This window comes from Mytilus edulis, chromosome 1, assembly GCF_963676685.1.
Source record: "Mytilus edulis chromosome 1, xbMytEdul2.2, whole genome shotgun sequence".
Lineage (NCBI taxonomy): Eukaryota > Metazoa > Mollusca > Bivalvia > Mytilida > Mytilidae > Mytilus > Mytilus edulis.
Window position 1 is genome coordinate 7,174,014 of NC_092344.1, and position 20,362 is coordinate 7,194,375.

The 20,362-nt window shown below is 33.0% G+C and overlaps 1 protein-coding gene and 1 long non-coding RNA gene across 7 annotated transcripts; both read left to right on the forward strand.

Moving 5' to 3' along the window:
- The first annotated feature begins 77 nt into the window (after positions 1–77).
- LOC139522935 (ankyrin repeat and SOCS box protein 13-like) lies at positions 78–7,522 on the forward strand. Of its 5 annotated transcripts, none has more exons than XM_071316618.1 (3): positions 78–221; positions 2,202–3,479; positions 5,629–7,522. In XM_071316618.1, exon 2 carries the CDS (start codon positions 2,207–2,209, stop codon positions 3,473–3,475), a length of 1,269 nt encoding a protein of 422 aa, XP_071172719.1. In that variant the 5' UTR covers positions 78–221; positions 2,202–2,206; the 3' UTR covers positions 3,476–3,479; positions 5,629–7,522. The 5 variants fall into 5 exon arrangements, with proteins under 5 accessions (XP_071172719.1, XP_071172692.1, XP_071172728.1 ...); XM_071316591.1 differs by having other exon boundaries at positions 83–221; XM_071316627.1 differs by lacking the exon at positions 5,629–7,522 and having other exon boundaries at positions 108–221; positions 2,202–3,600.
- A 5,811-nt stretch (positions 7,523–13,333) lies between these two features.
- LOC139522899 (uncharacterized) lies at positions 13,334–17,973 on the forward strand. Of its 2 annotated transcripts, none has more exons than XR_011664517.1 (2): positions 13,334–13,493; positions 17,357–17,973. It is a non-coding gene; the product is annotated as an uncharacterized lncRNA (long non-coding RNA). The 2 variants fall into 2 exon arrangements; XR_011664516.1 differs by lacking the exon at positions 13,334–13,493 and adding an exon at positions 14,159–15,071.
- Positions 17,974–20,362: the final 2,389 nt, after the last annotated feature.

Sequence of the window (20,362 nt, forward strand, 5' to 3'; positions counted from 1 at the left end):
TACTTTAATTATGTGTTGCTTTTATTAGAAACTAAATGAAAAAAAGAACCACCACAGTTATGGGGAACCAAAAGACCTATATGGACTTATTTTCCCACTTCACCTACGTTTTTAGTTTAAGGGTCAACGTCGGTAACATTCCGTACCTTGTTCTTCAGTGTTTTAATTATTGTAATTATTATACCGTACAAATTAAAATTGTTGTATTTAGTAACTCAACGGTAAGTTGATTTAATTTCATATTTAAATCTATAATCATTTCAAGGTATTGAAGAAAAATTTTAAACGTTTTTAAAAATTATACTGTGGTGCAATTAAGTACCCAAAAAATTCAAGTAGAAATCTTAAAAAACTACGACGGACATCAAATTATAGCTGTCAGTTAATACACAGGGACTGTCTCTACTAGTCACATCATTGTAATTATATCTTTCGTATTGCCTGGCGTTATTTTATTTACGTTGGCGCAAAGATTTGTATGTTTAGTACTAGCTATGTGCACCATATCTGTCATCGGCCTTCAAATGACTGGCCTTACAGAACTGAAATGTTTGCAGTATGTATTTTGTTGTTTTTGGAATTGATGTTGATTTGTCAATTGTGAATACGGATCTAAATTGTTGGATTTATAAAGTTTCTGCCTTTCCTTTGCTGTCGCTGACTAATTTCCCCTTGTCTTTTAAAGGTGATTCACCAATGTTGGCCAGTCTGTTTTTCCTGGATTTGGTGTACTTCCAGAATGGCTTTGTATTGTATTGTTTCTAGGCCTTTGATGATAGTATCATTGATGTACGAGTATTCTGCTTTCCTGACTTGCAGCTTTATTTCTTTTTGGAACTGTCTGTAGTTTGTCCACCTTTTAGTTTTCTTCGCTTGTTGGTATAGCTGTTGTTTCTTTTTATAGGTACAACGTTTTCAATTTGTTAGCGGGCATGACATTAAACAGCGAATCAAAAAATTCAACTTTATTTATAACTAATATAAGACAATGCTGTTGATTAAAAAATACTCCATTCCAGGACCTTTTGTTTTCCAAATAATTAATATTACTAATAATTGATAAGTTCCAGTTCGACGGGTTCAAACAGAAAGATTTGAAAGCAGAGATCACAATACTAATACTAAAATAAGGCTTGCACATAGTTATATACTTTAATTCAGTCACGGACCCGCGATATCACGGGTGTGTTCTAGTGTTATATATAATTACCTACTATATGGGCCGGAAAACAAAATGATCATCGGCAACATCATGTGAATTTACCTCAGCGAATTTGTAGGTTTTTTTTCTTCTAAAACCCCTTTTTAGCTCACCTGGCCCGAATGGCCAAGTAAGCTTTTCTCTTCACTTGGCGTCCGTCGTCCGTCATCGTCGTTAACTTTTTACATTTTGACTGACTTCTTCTAGAGAACCACTTAATGGAATGGAACAAAACATGGCATGAATGTTCCTTATGAGGTGCTGACCAAGTGTTGTTACTTTGTAGCCGATCCATCATACAAGCTGGCTGCCAGCGGAGGACTTAGTTAACATAGGACCCTATGGAAAATACATACAAATGTCTTCTTTTAGAAAACCACTGAATTTAATGAAACCAAACATAGCATGAATGTTTCTTATGAGGTGCTGACCAAGTATGGTTAAGTTGTAGCTGATCCATCATCCAAGATGGCTGCCCGTGAAGGACTTCGTTTAACATAGGACCCTATGGGAAATACATACAAATGTCTTCTTTTAGAGAACCACTGAATGGAATGAAACCAAACATAGCGTGAATGTTCCTTATGAGGTGTTGATGAAGAGTTGCTACTTTGTTGCTAATTTACTGTTCAAGTTGGTATTGAATTACTGGGCCAATATTAAACCAAATTTGGCCTCAATCATTATTTAAGTATCTGTTTTGATTTTGATTTTTTTTATATGATTTCAAAAACCCAAGTAGAGTCAGGTGAGCGACACAGGCTCTTGAGAGCCTCTATAGTTATTTAATGCCCATGAACGTTATATATTTTGTCTTTCCCAACTTTATGCCTCGACTCTGCAAAAAGTTATTTGATTCCCTACTCGGCCTATTTTGATTTCAGAAACACGTTTTGTGCAAACTGAAATCATATTATTTGTTTTTCACTGTGCTCAATTAATACAAAACATGCATGTGCAACTTTTAAAGTCATGATCTTATTTAAAATACTTTTTTCAGATAAAATGGCTTTTGAATTACTGCTAACAGCAATAAATAATGGCAACCGCGAACAAGTGGAATACATTTACCTCCAGGAAAAGGCCGGTAATGACCCCGACTTTTCATTCAATTATACGGACAATGTCCGAACACCTCTTTGTGCAGCTGCTGCATCAGATAACATAGACATTGTAAGGCTTCTACTCTCCTTTGGTGCTGATCCAAATTTGCGTATTGAGATGGATGGTACAATGCCTCTGCATTTGGCTTGCGATAAAGAGAAAAGATGTAACACCAATACGAGTATTGTAAAGGAATTGATAGATGCTGAGGCTTATATAGACCAACAGAATGCTGGAGGTGTAACTCCGATTCATTTAGCATGCTCCAAGGAAAATATCGAGATTGTAGAGTGTTTGTTAGAGGAGGGTGCTGATTGTGACTCACTCAATAGGGATACTGGTGAAACTACACTTGTGATTGCTTGCTGTCTTGGAAATCTTGAACTCATTAATATGTTGACTAAATATGGATGCCGTATTGACTATCCAAATAACATGCCACTCATCACGTGCATTAGCAGGGGAAATATTCCGGCCGTGACACTACTCTTGGAAAAAGGAGAAGATATTCATAAGCGACCGGGGGATTATTTAAGTTATGCTTGTGACTTTAATCGCATAGACATGATGGAATATTTGAGAACTTTAGGAATAGATGTAAACAGCCGTAGAACATCAACAGTGTTTGAACTAGCACCTTTACATGTCGCTTGCATGTCAAGATCAATTGAACTGAGAGTTGTTGAGAAGCTGCTGTCTTGGGATGCAGATGTATCAATACCAAGTGCAACAGGGGATACTGCTCTGCATTACGCAGCACAAAATTTAGATATAAACAAAGCTAAGATCATGATACTACATGGAGCTAACGTTAATGCTGTAGATGATATAGGACTGACGCCTCTTACTGCGGCCCTGACCTCCATCTTAGATCCTACTCAAATCTTTAATATTATTAAGTTGTTTTACGCAGCAGGGACTACAATACCTAAGGAGACTGTGGACACAATTGAAAGGCACCACGCTAAAAAGCTAGCTTGTCTGAAAGACTCTATAGAACTCTTAAATATTTACTCAACCAATCCTCACACTCTCAAGGATATATGTAGGATTAAGATCAGAAGTATTCTGGGAAAAACATGTAAAAAAAATTTATCTAGCTTACTATTGCCAAAGCAAATAACAGATTATTTAAATTTTGGAGATATGTTCATTCCTGATATTTCTTGAACAAGTAAGTTTTGGCATTCGTTAATGATAAATATACAGAAACATGTGTTGTGCTTTACACTTAAATGTTGTGCGGCGTTTTTGGGAATAAATGTTGTTGTTTTGTTGTGTCCACACGTAAAAGATTACAGCTATATTCTCTTAACCAATGTTATTATGCATACACATTCGTGAAAAAAATATGTAATTGATATAACACACATGCACATAGAAAAAAAACACACACACACACACTGCATGGCGGTATATATTACTTTTTTCTAACACGTTTTATTCAAAATATTAAATGAAATATACCATCCAAAAAAATACATTGCGTTTTCATTACTGTTTGATAACAAAATGAATGCCATGGAAAGTCTCGAATTTTTATTTGAAAATAAGCTTAAGGATATGTGGTACAATTGGATCAATAAAGATATCAGCTGTCTTCAGTATTTGTTCACCGGCATAAATCAATGTACAAGAAAGATTTTTTTACAAAACAAATTAAATTGCTTTCTCCAAATTGTTTCTAAGCTATGCTTGGGTGGTCTGTAATATCCAAAGTACTTACTATATGAAGTCTCCAAATCTATAATAAAATAATATATTCCATTTTAACAAACATATTTAAAAGGTTAAGGCATTGTACCTGAATAGGTTCGTATCAGATCATGCACCCCTCATTAAAGTCATTAAAATAATTACGACATATTTAACCCCGTGTACAGGCATCGAGCCAAACTTGTTAGATAATGATTCATATTTTAAACAACAATGTTGTTTTGAATTTTACAAGCCGTACACACCTTCATTGCAAGTAAGTACATCGTTACTTCTCAGATTTACTTCATTTTGATTTGTACATTTACAAATTTTGTTTGGATAGCGAGTATCAAGATAGAACACGTAAGTTTCAGCTTTCGTTTGGTCTAAATTGGGTACAAATCACTGTTATTATATTGCAGTATTTTAAAACGTTAGCAATGGATTTAATGATCTAGAATAGAATCAAAATTCATTATCAGATATAGATAATATCTCTCTAAAAAAAACCTGCTACAGAACCATTTAAAGAGCATCTCTACCACTAATGCATTTCCGTTTTACCACATAGTTATTACTTAACTTGTATTTAAAATACTAAATAAGTAATAAAAAAAATAGTTCGTTTTTGAATAAACATGGTTAGTTACTGCGTTAATCGATCATTTAGGTGATATATATATAACATTTTGTCCAATTTAGAGAAAAAAACAACAAGAGAAGTCTTCAAAGAAATTTAAAAAGTAGGTGGATTGATATAACGTCTCTTTTGTCTAGCCTACTACAGATATAGCAAATCGAGCCAAAGAAGTTACTTGTCTGGGGACATCGTGGCAAACGTCATAATGAAGGCCCACTTCAGAATAAATACTTATGATATATCATTAAGATTAAAAGTATACAATTTCACCACTATTCATGTATCTCAATTACTACGCAACAATGTAATTGACAATAGTTATACAGTTCCGTTAGCTTACACGCATCTCAATTAATTAGAGTAAATGTCCTTTTTTTTTCTCAATCATGCTCGGATTCAAAATTACATTGAATATGTTGATTGTGGTGAAGATTTCAGATAACATGTATTTTATGAAGAATTGTGTTCTAAGTAATGCTTTCGTGACATCGGAGTATTCAATAGCTTCCTTGTGGGCAATATTATTAGTTACATAGTGTGCTAGTGACCTAATACGATATATATGTGGTAAGTAAATTCCATATGGGGTGAGAGCGAAGATCGAATCCCCATAAGGAATTCATTGACCCCATTTATGTCGTATATATATATATTAGGTCACTAACACACTATGTATGTAACGAATTTATCTTACCGACTATCGTAATAACTGAAAGTTACACAGGCACTTGTCTCAGAAAAAAATTGTTATATTAAGGTATATAGGAAATTTTTTTCTGAGACAAGTGCCTGCATGTCAACAGTTGGTCCAAATCTATGTATTTTTTCACTACTCTTCTTGAACAATTGTTTTTTTCTAGAAATTTAGAATAAATAAAATTAATTTTAAAAAAAACCAAGCCCACCCTACAATTATAAATGATCGGTGCTTACGCCTTGTGGTATATCCTTTGGTCAACAATTATTGTATAATTTATATTTTCAGCATACTTCAGTAAATGACTACAGCTAGTTTAATTTTGCAAAATTATCTCAATGGATACCGAATTAAGCGATGTGTTAATTGAGAACTCATGCTCTAGTGCTGACATGGAAAGCTGTGCTGACACAATCTGCATACAACACGAGCAAATGATATGCAACAGTTGCTTAAGCAATAAACACAACAAGTGCATGACTTTAACCCTATCAAGTGCACTAGAATCCGTTGATTTACATTCAACTCTTCAGAATATACAGGAGCGTACTGACTTATTGAACCACACGATAACAACCTCCATAAAGGCCAAAGAAGAGAATATTTTACTTCTCAAACGAAAGTCAAAAGAGATAAAAGAAGAAATAAGTTCCTTTCGTCAAAGAATGATACAAACTTTAGATAACATGGAAAGAGATGCTCATTTAGCTATTAATAATGAGATAGGTAGGATGCTGAACAATGCTGAAATGGACGAACACAATCTTTTGATTCAGCAATCAAAGATAGAGCCTTTGCAGCAATGCGTTCAAGAATTACTTATAAATGAAATAAGCGAGAAATCATTCCGTAAACTAATTGAAGCCAGTGGAATTCAAAAAGGTATAGCTAATTTTCTTAGCAGTAATAACAGACTCAGGCAAAAACAAGATGCAGAATTTCAATGGAATGGGTTAATCAGAGAACTCCAAGAGAAATATTTGATACCAACTTTTGGACAGCTTAAACCAAAATTATCCTTGACGAATGAAGATATGCCGGATATTGCTAGTTCTATTCCAAATGGGCCCGTTATCGAACTATATCGACGTAACGATCACTGTATCGATACCCAAAACATGATTATAGATAATAATTGTTCGATAAAAAGAAACAGTTTAGTTTTGAAATCTAGATTTGATACTTTGGACATAGAAGTTAACGTTCAAATTAACCGTGGTTGTTTCATTTCTAATAACCGGGTTCTGTTGAAAGACATGAAAAATTCTAGTATATATCTATTAAACGTTGAAGATGAAACATTTCAGAAGCGTTGTCTTGAGCATGAAGCACTTGATATAGCAGTATTCGATTCTTCACGGGCAGTGGTGACACTACGAGAAGGTGGGATACAAATTATTAACATACCCTCACTAACACCGGGACAACGAATTAGATGTGACGGCTCGTTTTATGCTGTAGCATGCATGAACAAGAAAATATTCGTTAAAATATCTTATCGAAAATTAACCATCATTGACATTACAGGCAATCATCAGAAAACTATAGAAACAGAGTATGCAATTGACTACATGTGTGTCAATAAAAATGTGATATATTGCTCTAATTATTGTAAAAACCGAGTATTTGCTGTGACCACTGAAGGAAGTACTGTTTTCAGTCATGAACTAGCTTCACTGAAAGGCCCCGTTGGTGTGACCGTGGACAAACGCTGTTTTGTTTATGTTGCTGGGTGGTTATCAAACAATATTCACCAATTTGATGAAGAAGGCAATTTATTGGCGATTATTGGAACAGAGAAGGATGACATTTACCGACCAATGGGTCTGTCTTATAATTCAGAAGAGGACTGTTTGATGGTTATAAATAAGGGTTGTATTTCTATTTCTGTGTATGATATTATGAATAATGACAAAATCGGTCATTAGTTACACTTTGTTTAAGAGAAAGTCCCTAATTGCTCTATACGTAATGATTGTTTTTAACTTCTTTAAATAGGAAAACCCTAAGGCGATACTTTAGCTATGAATAATAGATGTTACCCATGCAGTGGGAACATATGTGTTACATATTAAACGATACATATTATACGTTTGTGTACGATACATCATTTGAAGTGACTTTACAACATTTTGATGTTCTTTATTGTGAATTTTTAAATTATTAAAAATAACCATGTTGCTGTCGTCGTTTAGTATAGTATATATTGTATGAACTTTTCTCGTTTTGGTATAAATTGAAATATGTTCGATATAATTTTTTTCTGCAAACGGTTGTCATTAATTGACAGTATCACTAAGTTCTCTTAAAAACGTTCCATTTTTATAAATTGCAGTTCAAGACGATAAAGAAATAACACTGAATCTATTATGTTTTTCTGTGAATACATTACAAAACGCACACACAAATGAAGGGTCATTTATAGCAATTCAATTCAATTCAATTCAATATTTTATTTACGTCTCACCTTATGTATAAAATTACACAATACATTTATAAAAGATACATTTTGTATACATAAGCCAATCTGTACAGATTTATGAGAGACGTGATTAGCAATTGGGTGCGAATCACACATCCTTAATCAATCGTATTCTTCAAAGATTTAATTGTCTTTCCTAAACAGGCTAGTCCCTTTTATCATTATATATGATCATGTTGTTTGCCAGAAAAGCACTTCCTTACTTTTGAAGTTTCGATATGTGCAAAATTGAATGTCTAGTATATGCACATCCGTTTTATAATTCATTTGAAAACTTTTTGTATCAAACAGCTTAAGTGCAGTTAAGTGTTTATCTAGTGCATTATACTTGTAGAGCTTTTACATGTATTTTTCTTATTTCTTGTATACGTGATCAATGTGAACGTATGATATGTATTGAAACCAATGTGAGAAAATAAGATGAAATGTGTGTCAAATAAACAATATTAACATCAGTGAAAATATAAACTGAGAAAATTATAATACCACAAAAAAATTGAAATGGATATGGGGAATACTAGTAGGTCAAATGGATAACAACACGACCAAAGCAGACAATGCGTTTCAAGTGAAGACCGAGTCGTTTAAAAACAACCACGAGGACAATACACGACTAGGAAATTAGGAAATCCAATAATTAATCGTTGCGGACAAAAGAGAGAGAGAGAGAGAGAGAGAGAGAGAGAGAGGTGTATGATAAAAGGATTTCTTTATCATAAGTTTGATAAGTTTGCCTATCAGTTGAAGTAACTTAGTAACATAAGCACAGTAACAGTTCAGTTACAAACTACTGTTACAAACCCTTATTCCAAACAATACAAACTTACAGTTATCATTTCGGATATTGTAAGTCACAGATTTTTCAAACCAGTTTGCATTGGGAAAAATGAAAAAGAGAAAATATCTTTTCTTAAACTTTCCTTTGCCAATAAAGGTCCAAATGACGTCAACTTAGTCAATATCCTCCATCATAAATAAGTTCAGTCGAAAATAACCTATACCTTTACCAAATCAATTGCAACTAAAATTTTCAATTACAAACACGTTTTCCAGGATCTCAACATTGACGACTTCTAAACCTTCTGATTGTACCTGTGCTAGTTCCCAATTCACATATAATCCGGCTGTCAACGTTATTACAAGAGACCTCAACATTGTCAATAAAACTTCTCTGCGAAATTTGTTATCCAAAGGTCCGATATTTCGTGAGCCATCAATTGGACTTCAAAATACTGATGGATTCAGTCGAGGATTATACCAGGCAATGGGCTTAACGCGAGATAGAAGACGCAGATATTCTTTTCGAATGGATTAAGGCTGTAGAAGGTTGTACCTGTGCTAGTTCCCAATTCACATATAATCCGGCTGTCAACGTTATTACAAGAGACCTCAACATTGTCAATAAAACTTCTCAGAGTCTGCGAAAATTGTTATCCAAAGGTCCGATATTTCGTGAGCCTAAATCCATCAATTGGACTTCAAAATACTGATGGATTCAGTCGAGGATTATACCAGGCAATGGGCTTAACGCGAGATAGAAGACGCAGATATTCTTTTCGAATGGATTAAGGCTGTAAGATCTTTGATACAAATCCGAATTAAGAAACTAAATGGTTCTATCAATACCAACGCTACGTCAATTTATAAAGACCCAAATGTTGCAAAACACTTGTCCTAAACGGCTTGATAAATGAATTAGGTATTGACAATTCACTTGGAAACTCAACATATAACCTCACGACACTTACCAAAGAGGAAATCCTGGATAATCATAGGTCTGTTCTATGTTCCTTTTGAATTTCAACAAAAAACGATGAAGAACTGGATCTTCCATCACCGTGTTGGATACCTAAACTAAATAAGTGTCCTTACAAACAAAGGTATATTGCTGGGTCTTCAAATAAAATTGATAATGAAAATGGGGAATGTGCCAAAGAGACAACAACCCGACCATAGAAAAAACAACAGCAGAAGATCACCAACAGTCTTCAATGTAGCGAGAAATTCCCGTACCCGGAGGCGTCCTTCAGCTGGCCCCTAAACAAATATATACTAGTTCAGTGATAATGAACGCCATACTAATTTCCAAATTGTACACAAGAAACTAAAATTAAAATAATACAAGACTAACAAAGGCCAGAGGCTCCCGACTTGAGACAGGCGCAAAAATGCGGCGGGGTTAAACATGTTTGTGAGATCTCAACCCTCCCCCTATACCTCTAGCCAATGTGGAAAAGTAAACGCATAACAATACGCACATTAACATTCAGTTCAAAAGAAGTCCGAGTCTAATGTAAGAAGATGTAACCAAAGAAAATAAACAAAATGACAATAATACATAAATAACAACAGACTATTAGCAGTTAACTGACATGCCAGCTCCAGACTTCAATTAAACTGACTGAAAGATTATGATTTCATCATATGAACATCAGGCACAATCCTTCCCGTTAGGGGTTTAGTATCATACCATCATAACATATATGAGAAGAACATAACCCGTGTCATGCCAACAACTGTTTTTTGAATAAATGTGTTTAGTTCCGATGCAAAGACCCTATAAGTGAATCAATATTAACGCCAAAATATGCAATCTTTAATGACCTGACAACAGTATCAAAGTTCAAAGTCCTTCAAAGTTCTCCATGAAACATCTTTCTAAATTATTAACATCTATTTTATCAGCAATCAAAGCGGGGCTATTGTGTAACTGCCTATTCTAGAGGTGGCGTGAATCAGATGTGGATAATAAAAAAAATTAAAGATCCTTTAAAGTACATACAATCTAAGAATCTCTCATCTCAAAGTATTAAAACATTTGACTTTTTTACACTTTACACAAGTATTCCCCATTCCAAACTAAAAGACAAATTGAAAGAGTAAGTATTACTTTGTTTCATTAAAAAGAATGTCGAACGTAGATGCAAGTATCACTCTGATTCAAACAAAACAGTCTCTGAAACTGACATTATCAAGATGCTTGGTTTTTTTATTGACAACATATTTGTTACGTTTGGAGGACGTGTTATTTCAACAGACTGTCGGAATTCCAATGAGAACCAATTGTGCAACTCTTCTTGCCGACTTTTGTCTGTATTATTACGAGGCTGACTTCATACAATAACTTCTTAGCAAGAAATATAACAAGTTAGCCATATCCTTTAACTTATTGCTATATAGATGATGTTCTCTCACTAAATAATACAAAATTTGGTGACTTTGTTGAACGAATATATTCCATCGAACTATTGATAAAGGATACCATAGATATAGTTACGTGTGCCTCATATCTTGACTTACATCTAGAAATTGACAGAGGGTCGGTTGAAAACAAATTTTTTTCAACAAAAGAGATGATTTCAGATTCCCAATTGCAAACTTTCCATTTTCATCTAGCAACATCCCAGCAGCGCCTGCATACGGAGTATGTATCTCCAAGGCTTGAATTTCCTATCATGATTTCCTTGATAGAGGATTGCTGTCACAAGGAAGCTATTAAACAAAGAGTTTCAAATGGTGAAGTTGAAATCATCCCGTCGTACATTTTACGGATGCCATCACGAGTTGGGTGACCGTTATGGAATAACCGTTTCACAGATGATATCGGATATGTCCCTTATGTCGTAACTAGCATACTCTTCCCTTTTCACGAATGTGACCTACCGAATTAGACTGTTTACTGGATTTGCAATAACATAAGCAACACGACGGGTGCCACATGTGGAACAGGATTTGCGTACCCTTCCGGAACACCTGATATCACCCCCAGTATTTGGTTGGGTTCGTGTTGCTTAGTCTTTAGTTTTCTATGTTGTGTATTCTGTACTATTATTTGTCTGTTTGTCTTTTTATTTTCAATCTATGAGTTTGACTGTCCCTCTGGTATCTGTCGTCCCTCTTTTACAGACATTCCTAAGATTTGATTGGTTTGTGAAAGATTTTAATTGCAATACATGCAATCATCAAAACAAACCAAAGAAGACCATATACTAACGTGGTTAAGAAGAAGTGTCAATTAGGAGTAAATCATGTTTGTTATAGAGGAGTAAATCCTGTTTGTTATAGAGGAGTAAATCGTGTTTGTTATAGAGGAGTAAATCGTGTTTGTTATAGAGGAGTAAATCCTGTTTGTTATAGAGGAGTAAATCGTGTTTGTTATAGAGGAGTAAATCGTGTTTGTTATAGAGGAGTAAATCCTGTTTGTTATAGAGGAGTAAATCCTGTTTGTTATAGTGGAGTAAATCATGTTTGTTATAGAGGAGTAAATCCTGTTTGTTATAGAGGAGTAAATCCTGTTTGTTATAGATGAGTAAATCGTGTTTGTTATAGAGGAGTAAATCCTGTTTGTTATAGTGGAGTAAATCCTGTTTGTTATAGATGAGTAAATCGTGTTTGTTATAGAGGAGTAAATCCTGTTTGTTATAGAGGAGTAAATCCTGTTTGTTATAGATGAGTAAATCGTGTTTGTTATAGAGGAGTAAATCCTGTTTGTTATAGAGGAGTAAATCTGATTGATGATAGTGATAGCGGGTACATTAGATTTCAAATTATCAAAATTATAAAGGGTTAACTCCTGCTACCAAATATAAATTTCCAACGAACCCTGACCAATTACAGTTTGACCTTGTGGCTATTCAAACGGATGTTTGTTTTCTTTTATAGACATTTCTAGAGATTTAATAGCAGCCGTTGTGGTGCTTCATTCGTGTACACGTAAAAAGAATAGGATAATGATTTTAAAACTTTTCACAATTGAAAATGATTTATCATCAGCATTATTGTTTTATTTTGATGAAATAAGAAAAAAATCTATTCCAGTGATAAACTATCCTGTAAAATCCACATTACAATGTTACAGAACCACTCATCATGGAATAGATTAACATTTTCCCTATCTACTTTGTCTCCAGGACTTTTCATAACAAATAAACACAGCTTTTCTAAAAACAATTGAAGGAATCCTTGTAATCATTGTAAAGGTTCGAAATATCTCGATGTGTTGCGTGTAGATTAATTCAGTTTTGTATTCAGTTATAGAAGAAAGCCGAAAAGTAGGAATTGCACAAAAGTAAATAAAATAAAATGGGACAATACAAATAGACTTCCCAACCAGTATATGCCTTCTATTGCATTCCTTTATTATAACCGTGATCAATGAACTTATTGTTAATGACATGTTTTTTGTCTTACTTCTATAGAATTTCCCTTACATTCATTTTAACTCTTTTTTTAATCAAATTCCTTCAAAAATGAAAGTTGCAGTATTTTAAGGGTATAATTTATTACTTTAAATACCTAAATCAATCATTTACTAAGTATTAAATCGATAAACAATCTTTTGCCCGTATGGGCTGAAATAGTGGGTGAGAAAATGACAAACTGTAAATTAACACATTGTGAAGACTTTTGCACTACAAGTGTAAAGTGGAACAAAAATACCTATTTATAGAAAATGTAGGAAGAGGTTTTATTTCCGAGTATTTTTACATGTTTTGCGAAATGATTGTTGATATACAGTATTTACACGCACTCCATAAACTTTGCTTTGTACCCAAATAAAAGTTTTCTTACGAAATAATTGTGTGCACGTACAATCCGATGAGACACATCATCGATTGGGTGATATACATGGGACTTAGGCCCGGTTATGTGAAGTATTTATTCCAGAGGGGTAATGTTGACAAATTTTATAAGCGATATTACAAATTTAAATATTTTGTTGTTGTTAATTTCCAGTGGACATACTTATATCAACAACCCTCTTGACGTTTGTTATGTTCTCAGGTTATGTTTAATGCCTTAACTCCAATTTCTAAAAAGATATGTTTTAGTCTGATGGACACCTATAGACGCTCGAGACATGGACCTTTTCTCCCTCGTTTTTTTTCTGTGTTGTTAGTATTTGCAAAAATGATTTAAAGTAGTAAATTGGAATAGAGGGGCGAAACATTTCTATCCCAAAGCGAGAATGTGTTAGTTATTGCAAGAACTTACTAAACAAAACAAGAAATTATTTGACAAAGTTAAAAAAAATATAGTAAATGTCTACAACATAGAAAAAATTAAAAGAGGTTAATGCCCTGAACGTCTTTTGTGTTCTCCTTTGTATTATATTTGGTTGACTTACTGGTGAATTGAAATAATCAGACCAAAATTAAATTCACAGGTATACTAGTACTAGAAAACGAGGTCAGTGGTCTAGATATAGTACAAGTTCGTGACTACATCGTTAAAACTTATAATGTTTATTTCATATGTTTATTTTGATAAATTTATTTAACAAAAATGCTATATTTACAAATGAAATGGATTAAAAAGAGCACTAAAGTAAGATATTTAAAGAAATATTTTCAACCGCAATGGATTAAAAAGAGCATCAAGGAATTTGAAGTTTTTGTTCTTCCTTCTAAAATTTCATTGGATTCCCTTCAAGTTGTAACTTCCCGGACTGAAAAAAGTTAATCCTGTTCCTGTATTAAATCGTAGATAGTTGCATACACTATTAAATTAGACTACAACTGATATCGGACGTTTAACCTGGACTGGTGGCATGAGGCCAATTAGTGTCCGTACCCTCATTTTCTGTAAATACGTTAAAGTGAAACTAGGTTCCGATCTACCTACTATAAGCACAATGTTGCCAATGGTTGCGTATACATCAATAGAAATGGTTCCCGATGCTATATTTGAAATGACGTTATTTATTTTCGTAACAACTTCCTCTGCGATTTCGTTTCTCGGAAGGGATATTGAACTCATTCATTAGAAATACGGACTTCCCGAATTCGTAAAATCCCCTAAATCGGGATTGTGATCATATTAATTTAGATTTTTTACGCAAATTTTAATATTTTAACTACAGACAATTGCAAGAGATGGTGAGGAATAGTTTACTTGTTCAATTTTGCGACATCAAACCAATTTGATAGAATGTTTGTCAATGTTGTATGTGTATTTGATGCTTAGGCATACTTTGTTATGTGTTTATGTGGACAAAACTTCTTGGACACCCGAGAGAAAAAACTGAAGAAACGGATTACTTGTTTTTATTGTTTTACACGGATATAATTCCATCTTATCATTTAATAATGATTAACAATTATTATTATTATAAGTAGTAATAATAGTTGTAATATTTAAGCAATCGAACTTTGAAGTATGGTACTGAAAAACGTGTTTCAGTCAAGATAGATTAAAAGCAGAATTGTCAACGACTTACATACTAGTAAAACTATTGATTCCAATCTTGGTAAACTTTGTTCTTACAGACATATGTTTTCTCGTTTGAATTGTTTTACATTGTCATATCGGGGCCTTTTATAGCTGACTATGCGGTATGGGCTTTGCTCATTGTTGAAGGCCGTACGGTGACCTATCTTGTGGACAGTTGTCCCATTGGCAATCATACCACATCTTCTTCTTTATATAAAAAAAAATTTGAACGAATAAACCAATGATATTTTGATACAACTTTTTCGTAATTAAAAAAGAAATTGATTTAAAGCCAGCCTGGTATAAATTTTGATAAATCCATTAGTCGAAAAAGTAGATTTTATTATTTTTTTTACGATCTTTCACATCCTATTAAACGAGTCAAACAATAAATAATTAAAGCTCATTAAAAAAAAAATGTCTATTAATAAAGTTGTTTTTTGCTGTTTTTTGGTATTAAGTTGAAATGTATTTGGGTACGTTACAACTTTTTAAATGTACCAATAAGTAAAACAGTGAATTTTCAATCATTGCTTTATGATAAATTCTACAACATTCGAGACTAAGACTGCATTTTTAAAGAAAGTTAAATACGTGAGCTTGTTTCACAGTTCCTGTGAACATTTTTCGTATTGAAATTACTTTGATATGTGTTTTAGTTGCACTTTTGTTCAACAGTTATGTGATTTTTATAAAGTGATTTTCATCGTATCATGTTTTCTGTCATTAGATTAAGGGAGAGGAGGTGCTTTCAACAATTTAATCAATCTACACTTCCGTTTACCTATCTTTGTTCTTTTTATTTATTTTCATATTTTTTTAAACAACATTCATTTCAGATTTTATTTTTTGCTCAAGTATATATGTTTTTTTAAAAATGCATAGACATTGTTTTAACTTTTCGATGATAATTTTATGAATGATAAAAAAGTATGATTACCTTTATCCATTCTTTGGGTGTTGGGTTGCTGTTTTATTGACTTTCACCTTATATCTAATTGTATTCACATTTGCATACGTTTTGTTACTTACTTGTAGTAATCATCATTTCTAATTAGGTATTTGCAGTGTAGTTGGCAGCATACACAATTTACTAGTTCACTTTGCCATTTCAATATGACCTAGAAGTCACCAACATGACTCGGTAAATCTGTCTGGTATCAATAATTTTCGTTTACTCATTAGGGCAGAAGATTCACAACTATTTTTTTAACACCGAACGTTTGTTGGGCATCAAATCCAGTAGATCGTTCGTTACATCAGACATCAAACGCATAAGAACATATTCTATGTTCTCAAGAATAATGCCAAACGTGTAATAAGTCTTCTGCATATGTCGCAAAAATCGAAAACAAAAGTAGAAAAACAAAAAAATCTGTATTCACTTTCAATGTCGAATCAGTCCGTAGAATCTTTGACAGGACAGTATGATAACTTACAATTTACTTAACTTCTTAAGTCTGCGCTAAATAATTGCTATGGTTGTATTAGAGGAAGCATTATAAATGCAGCACACGTCTAATTTCTAGGGTAAGGATATGTGAAGACTTTCTTTTTATGAGTTGGTTAAATTATAGGAGCAGCGTGGTTGTGAAGCCTACAGGGTAAGGATATTTTATAAATTTCCTGCTTACAAATCTTTAAATTTGTTCAAAAACTAAGGATTTTCTTATCCCAGGAATAGATTACCTGGCACACCTGTTTGGCTTTATAACTATTTTGATATGAGCGTCACTGATGAGTCTTATGTAGACGAAACGCGCGTCTGGCGTATTAAATTATAATCCTGGTACGTTTGATAACTATTACCACCTTCTATTGACTAGTTCTAAGAATTTTCTTCAATGATATGTACGAACAGCATTATCATAAAGATTATCATTTCAGCTCACGTCTTATTTCTAAAGGATAATGAAATGTTATACATGTTCTATTTAATAGTTCTAAGAATTTACTTTTGTTGTATTCGAGGAGAAGCGTGGTTGGGATGATTATTATTTCAGCTCATGTCTTATTTCTATAAGATAAGGATATGTTATATACCTTCTATTTATTAGTTCTATGGATTTGCTTTGGTTATATTCTAGGAGAAGCATTATTATAAAGATTTTCATTTCAGCTTACGTCTTATTTCTAATGGATAAGGATATATTATATATGTTCTATTTATTAGTTCTAAGAATTTTTCTTTGATTATATTCTAGGAGAAGCGTGGTTGTGAAGATTTTCATTTTAACTGACGTCTTATTTCTGTAAGATACGGACATTTTATATATACGCTTTATTTATTAGTTCTAATATTTTTTTTTGGTTATATTGTAGGAGAAGCGTAGTTGCGAAGATTATCAATGCAGCTCACTTATATCACAGAATAGACCAGTATCAGATTTACCCGAGGCGGAAACGAGTGGAATATTTGTTATAAAGGAGGACGAACATATCATTTACGTCGGACAATCTGGGGACTGTATCAGAGAAAGATTATTGAGTCACTTGTCAGGGTATGACGCCCAAAATGTTGGATCTTATTTAAAAACATTGCCGAAAGAATACAAGATTGAACATATAAAATTAGGATGGATAGAAATTAAAGGTGCAAACTTTAAGGAACATCATTATTTATCTTGCTTAGCCAATAAACAACAAGGTTGGCCAAAATGTAATCTGAAACGAGGAAGACCGGCGAAAAATAGACAAAGAACAGGATCTTAAGATAGAAAAATAGACAGAGATATATTTATATGTTGACATTTTGCCAGTATAATCTTACTTTTTTTGGAACGTTTTTGACATTTTGCCAGTATATTTGTACTTCTTCTGAAAGTTTGTTGTCAGTAGGATGTTATTGTAATCTAAGTCAGTATCATTTACTCTTACATGTGTTATGCCTTTTGGTTTTCATGTTGTATTTTTACGTTAAATAAATAATATAAAGTTGCTTCAATCGTGTTCTTTAGGAATTATGTCCCTGTGCCCTCGTAACATAATCAAGGATTTGTATGGTGAGATACAAATCATTGCTAGAATTAATAAGAATGCAATTAGTAGTAAACATATTATAATTATTATTTATTAAATTCAAGTTGAACTATATATGTCATCGGACACGAACATATCCTTACAAATTCAATTGATTGACATGTAGGATCCGGAAACAAGTGGTTAAATTATGTTAATCTGTTTCCTGATAGATATAATTACATTTTATACGTTAATACTCAAGAAGTAAAATAACAAAAGCACAGAACTCAAAGGATAATTCAAAACGGAAGATAACACTAAATGACAGATATGCAAAAATTGGAAATAAAAAATATGATGAACGCAAAAATAAAATAAGATAAACTGAAAGTGATATATATATATTCGGAAACAACTTTCATAGATATAATTATACTTTGTAGAAACTGGCTGATGTGCATAAAACCACATAAGTTAAGAAATCGAATCGTAGTACTCATTTATCGCAGGACATGTAGACAAATCTGTCCTTTTATTAAGCAAGCAGTTTTGTGCGTACCAACCCTGCTAAACAAGATAAGTATTTAAATCTTTTGATATTGAATAACTGAATTCCATTGAACAATAAAACAATATTTTTTTTCGACAAAAATTGTCTTTGTTTCCTTCACCCAATTTGTCCCATTCATTTTATTTTTGTCTTTTTTTATGTCCCTCTATTTGTATTGTGAATAAGAAGAATAGAGGGACTAACATATAAACTACTGTTATTGTAATATTGTTTGGAAAAAAGCAAGAACAATGTAAATCAATGGAATTTTACAACATTTAATTTAAAATATAAAGACAACAAAGAAAATAACAAAGGATTGTTGTTGTATTTATTAACGCATGGCGTGTAGCCGAGGCAACGATACTATAAATGCGTTGTGCTCTCTCTAGTACCAATTTCACAGAGTGGCAATGCAACAGCATTTCAATACACAAAGGTTTGTCCAGACAACTCCATACGAAGTCTTGAGTATGAAGTGTTATATGAAAATACCAAAATGTGGTATGATTGCCAAATAGACAACTCTCCACTGGAGACAAACGAATGTAGAAGTTTGCAATTATAATAGGTAACTAATAACAACAATACCCTCAACAATTACTAAAACCGCGTACTGCAAAAAAAGCAATAAAAGGCTCCAAAATAATTTTGATTCTGATAAGCGTGTGTGTGGTGTATCTAATTATTAGCCTGGGAGCTCTAATAAGTTTCCTTATACATTGTACTCAGTTTTAGTTTTAAAAGTTATCGTAATTAACAAATGTGTATGTGGGAACACTGCTCCTTTCAGTTTCAATTATTCAGCAGTGGAGATTTTCAGACGATTCTGCTAATTTTCCTTACAGGTTTTTCATACAAGGCAAACAAAAATTAGTGAACGTATAAGACGTCAAATGTTGAAAGTTACTACTCCTATGTTTTAAGATTAAATGCAGTAAACAGTGAAAAGATGTCAAATATATCAATATTAGTTTTGAAGCTGCATGTACCAAATTTTAAGGATACCGAGTAGACAAGATTCGACCTATAACTATCTAAAAGAAACATCCTTGTACCCAATACTTAAAACGTTTTGCATGGAAGCGCCTTGGTATGTAAGTTGACATAACTAAAACGTTCTGTTTATGATTTACATGATAAAAGTATATGTCTGTGGACCATCAAAATAGAGGCGAAAAATATCATAGGGACATTCAAACTCATAAGTCGAAAACAAACCAACAATGCCATAGCAAAAACACAAAAAAACGACGAATAGACAAAAATGGTGCACAAGACAACATAGAAAACAAAAGACTGGGCTACACAAACCCAACAAAAAAGGGGTTGTAACTTAAAGTGCTCCGACAATTGTTACAACAATTGGAATATATCCATCGTCATATGAGAGATAGATATTTCATAACGACCAACAAACTCGTGACACAGCTTTCGAAGTGATGATTTTCAATTCATCATTTGGAACTCTTGGTTCAATAGCTTCCTTGTAAGCCTCAACCCTCTTTTAAGGAAATTATTAAAGGAAATTCAAACACTGATATATTGCATCATTTGGGAGATTAATATGTATAACTCATCTTCTTGGAAATAAAACTTTACGGGATAATGACGAAAATAATTTGACCACAGTAACGATACGATGACTGCGTACGTGCATGTAAAACTCCTATGTATGAAACAACGGAAAATTAAATTGTTAATGTATGATCAAGTAAATTTTTTTATGGGCACCCAAATATCATTTGGACAAGAAGAAAAGAGTAATTTATTTTCAAGTATGCTTATACTTATTCGGAAAATTAATCTAAATAAAA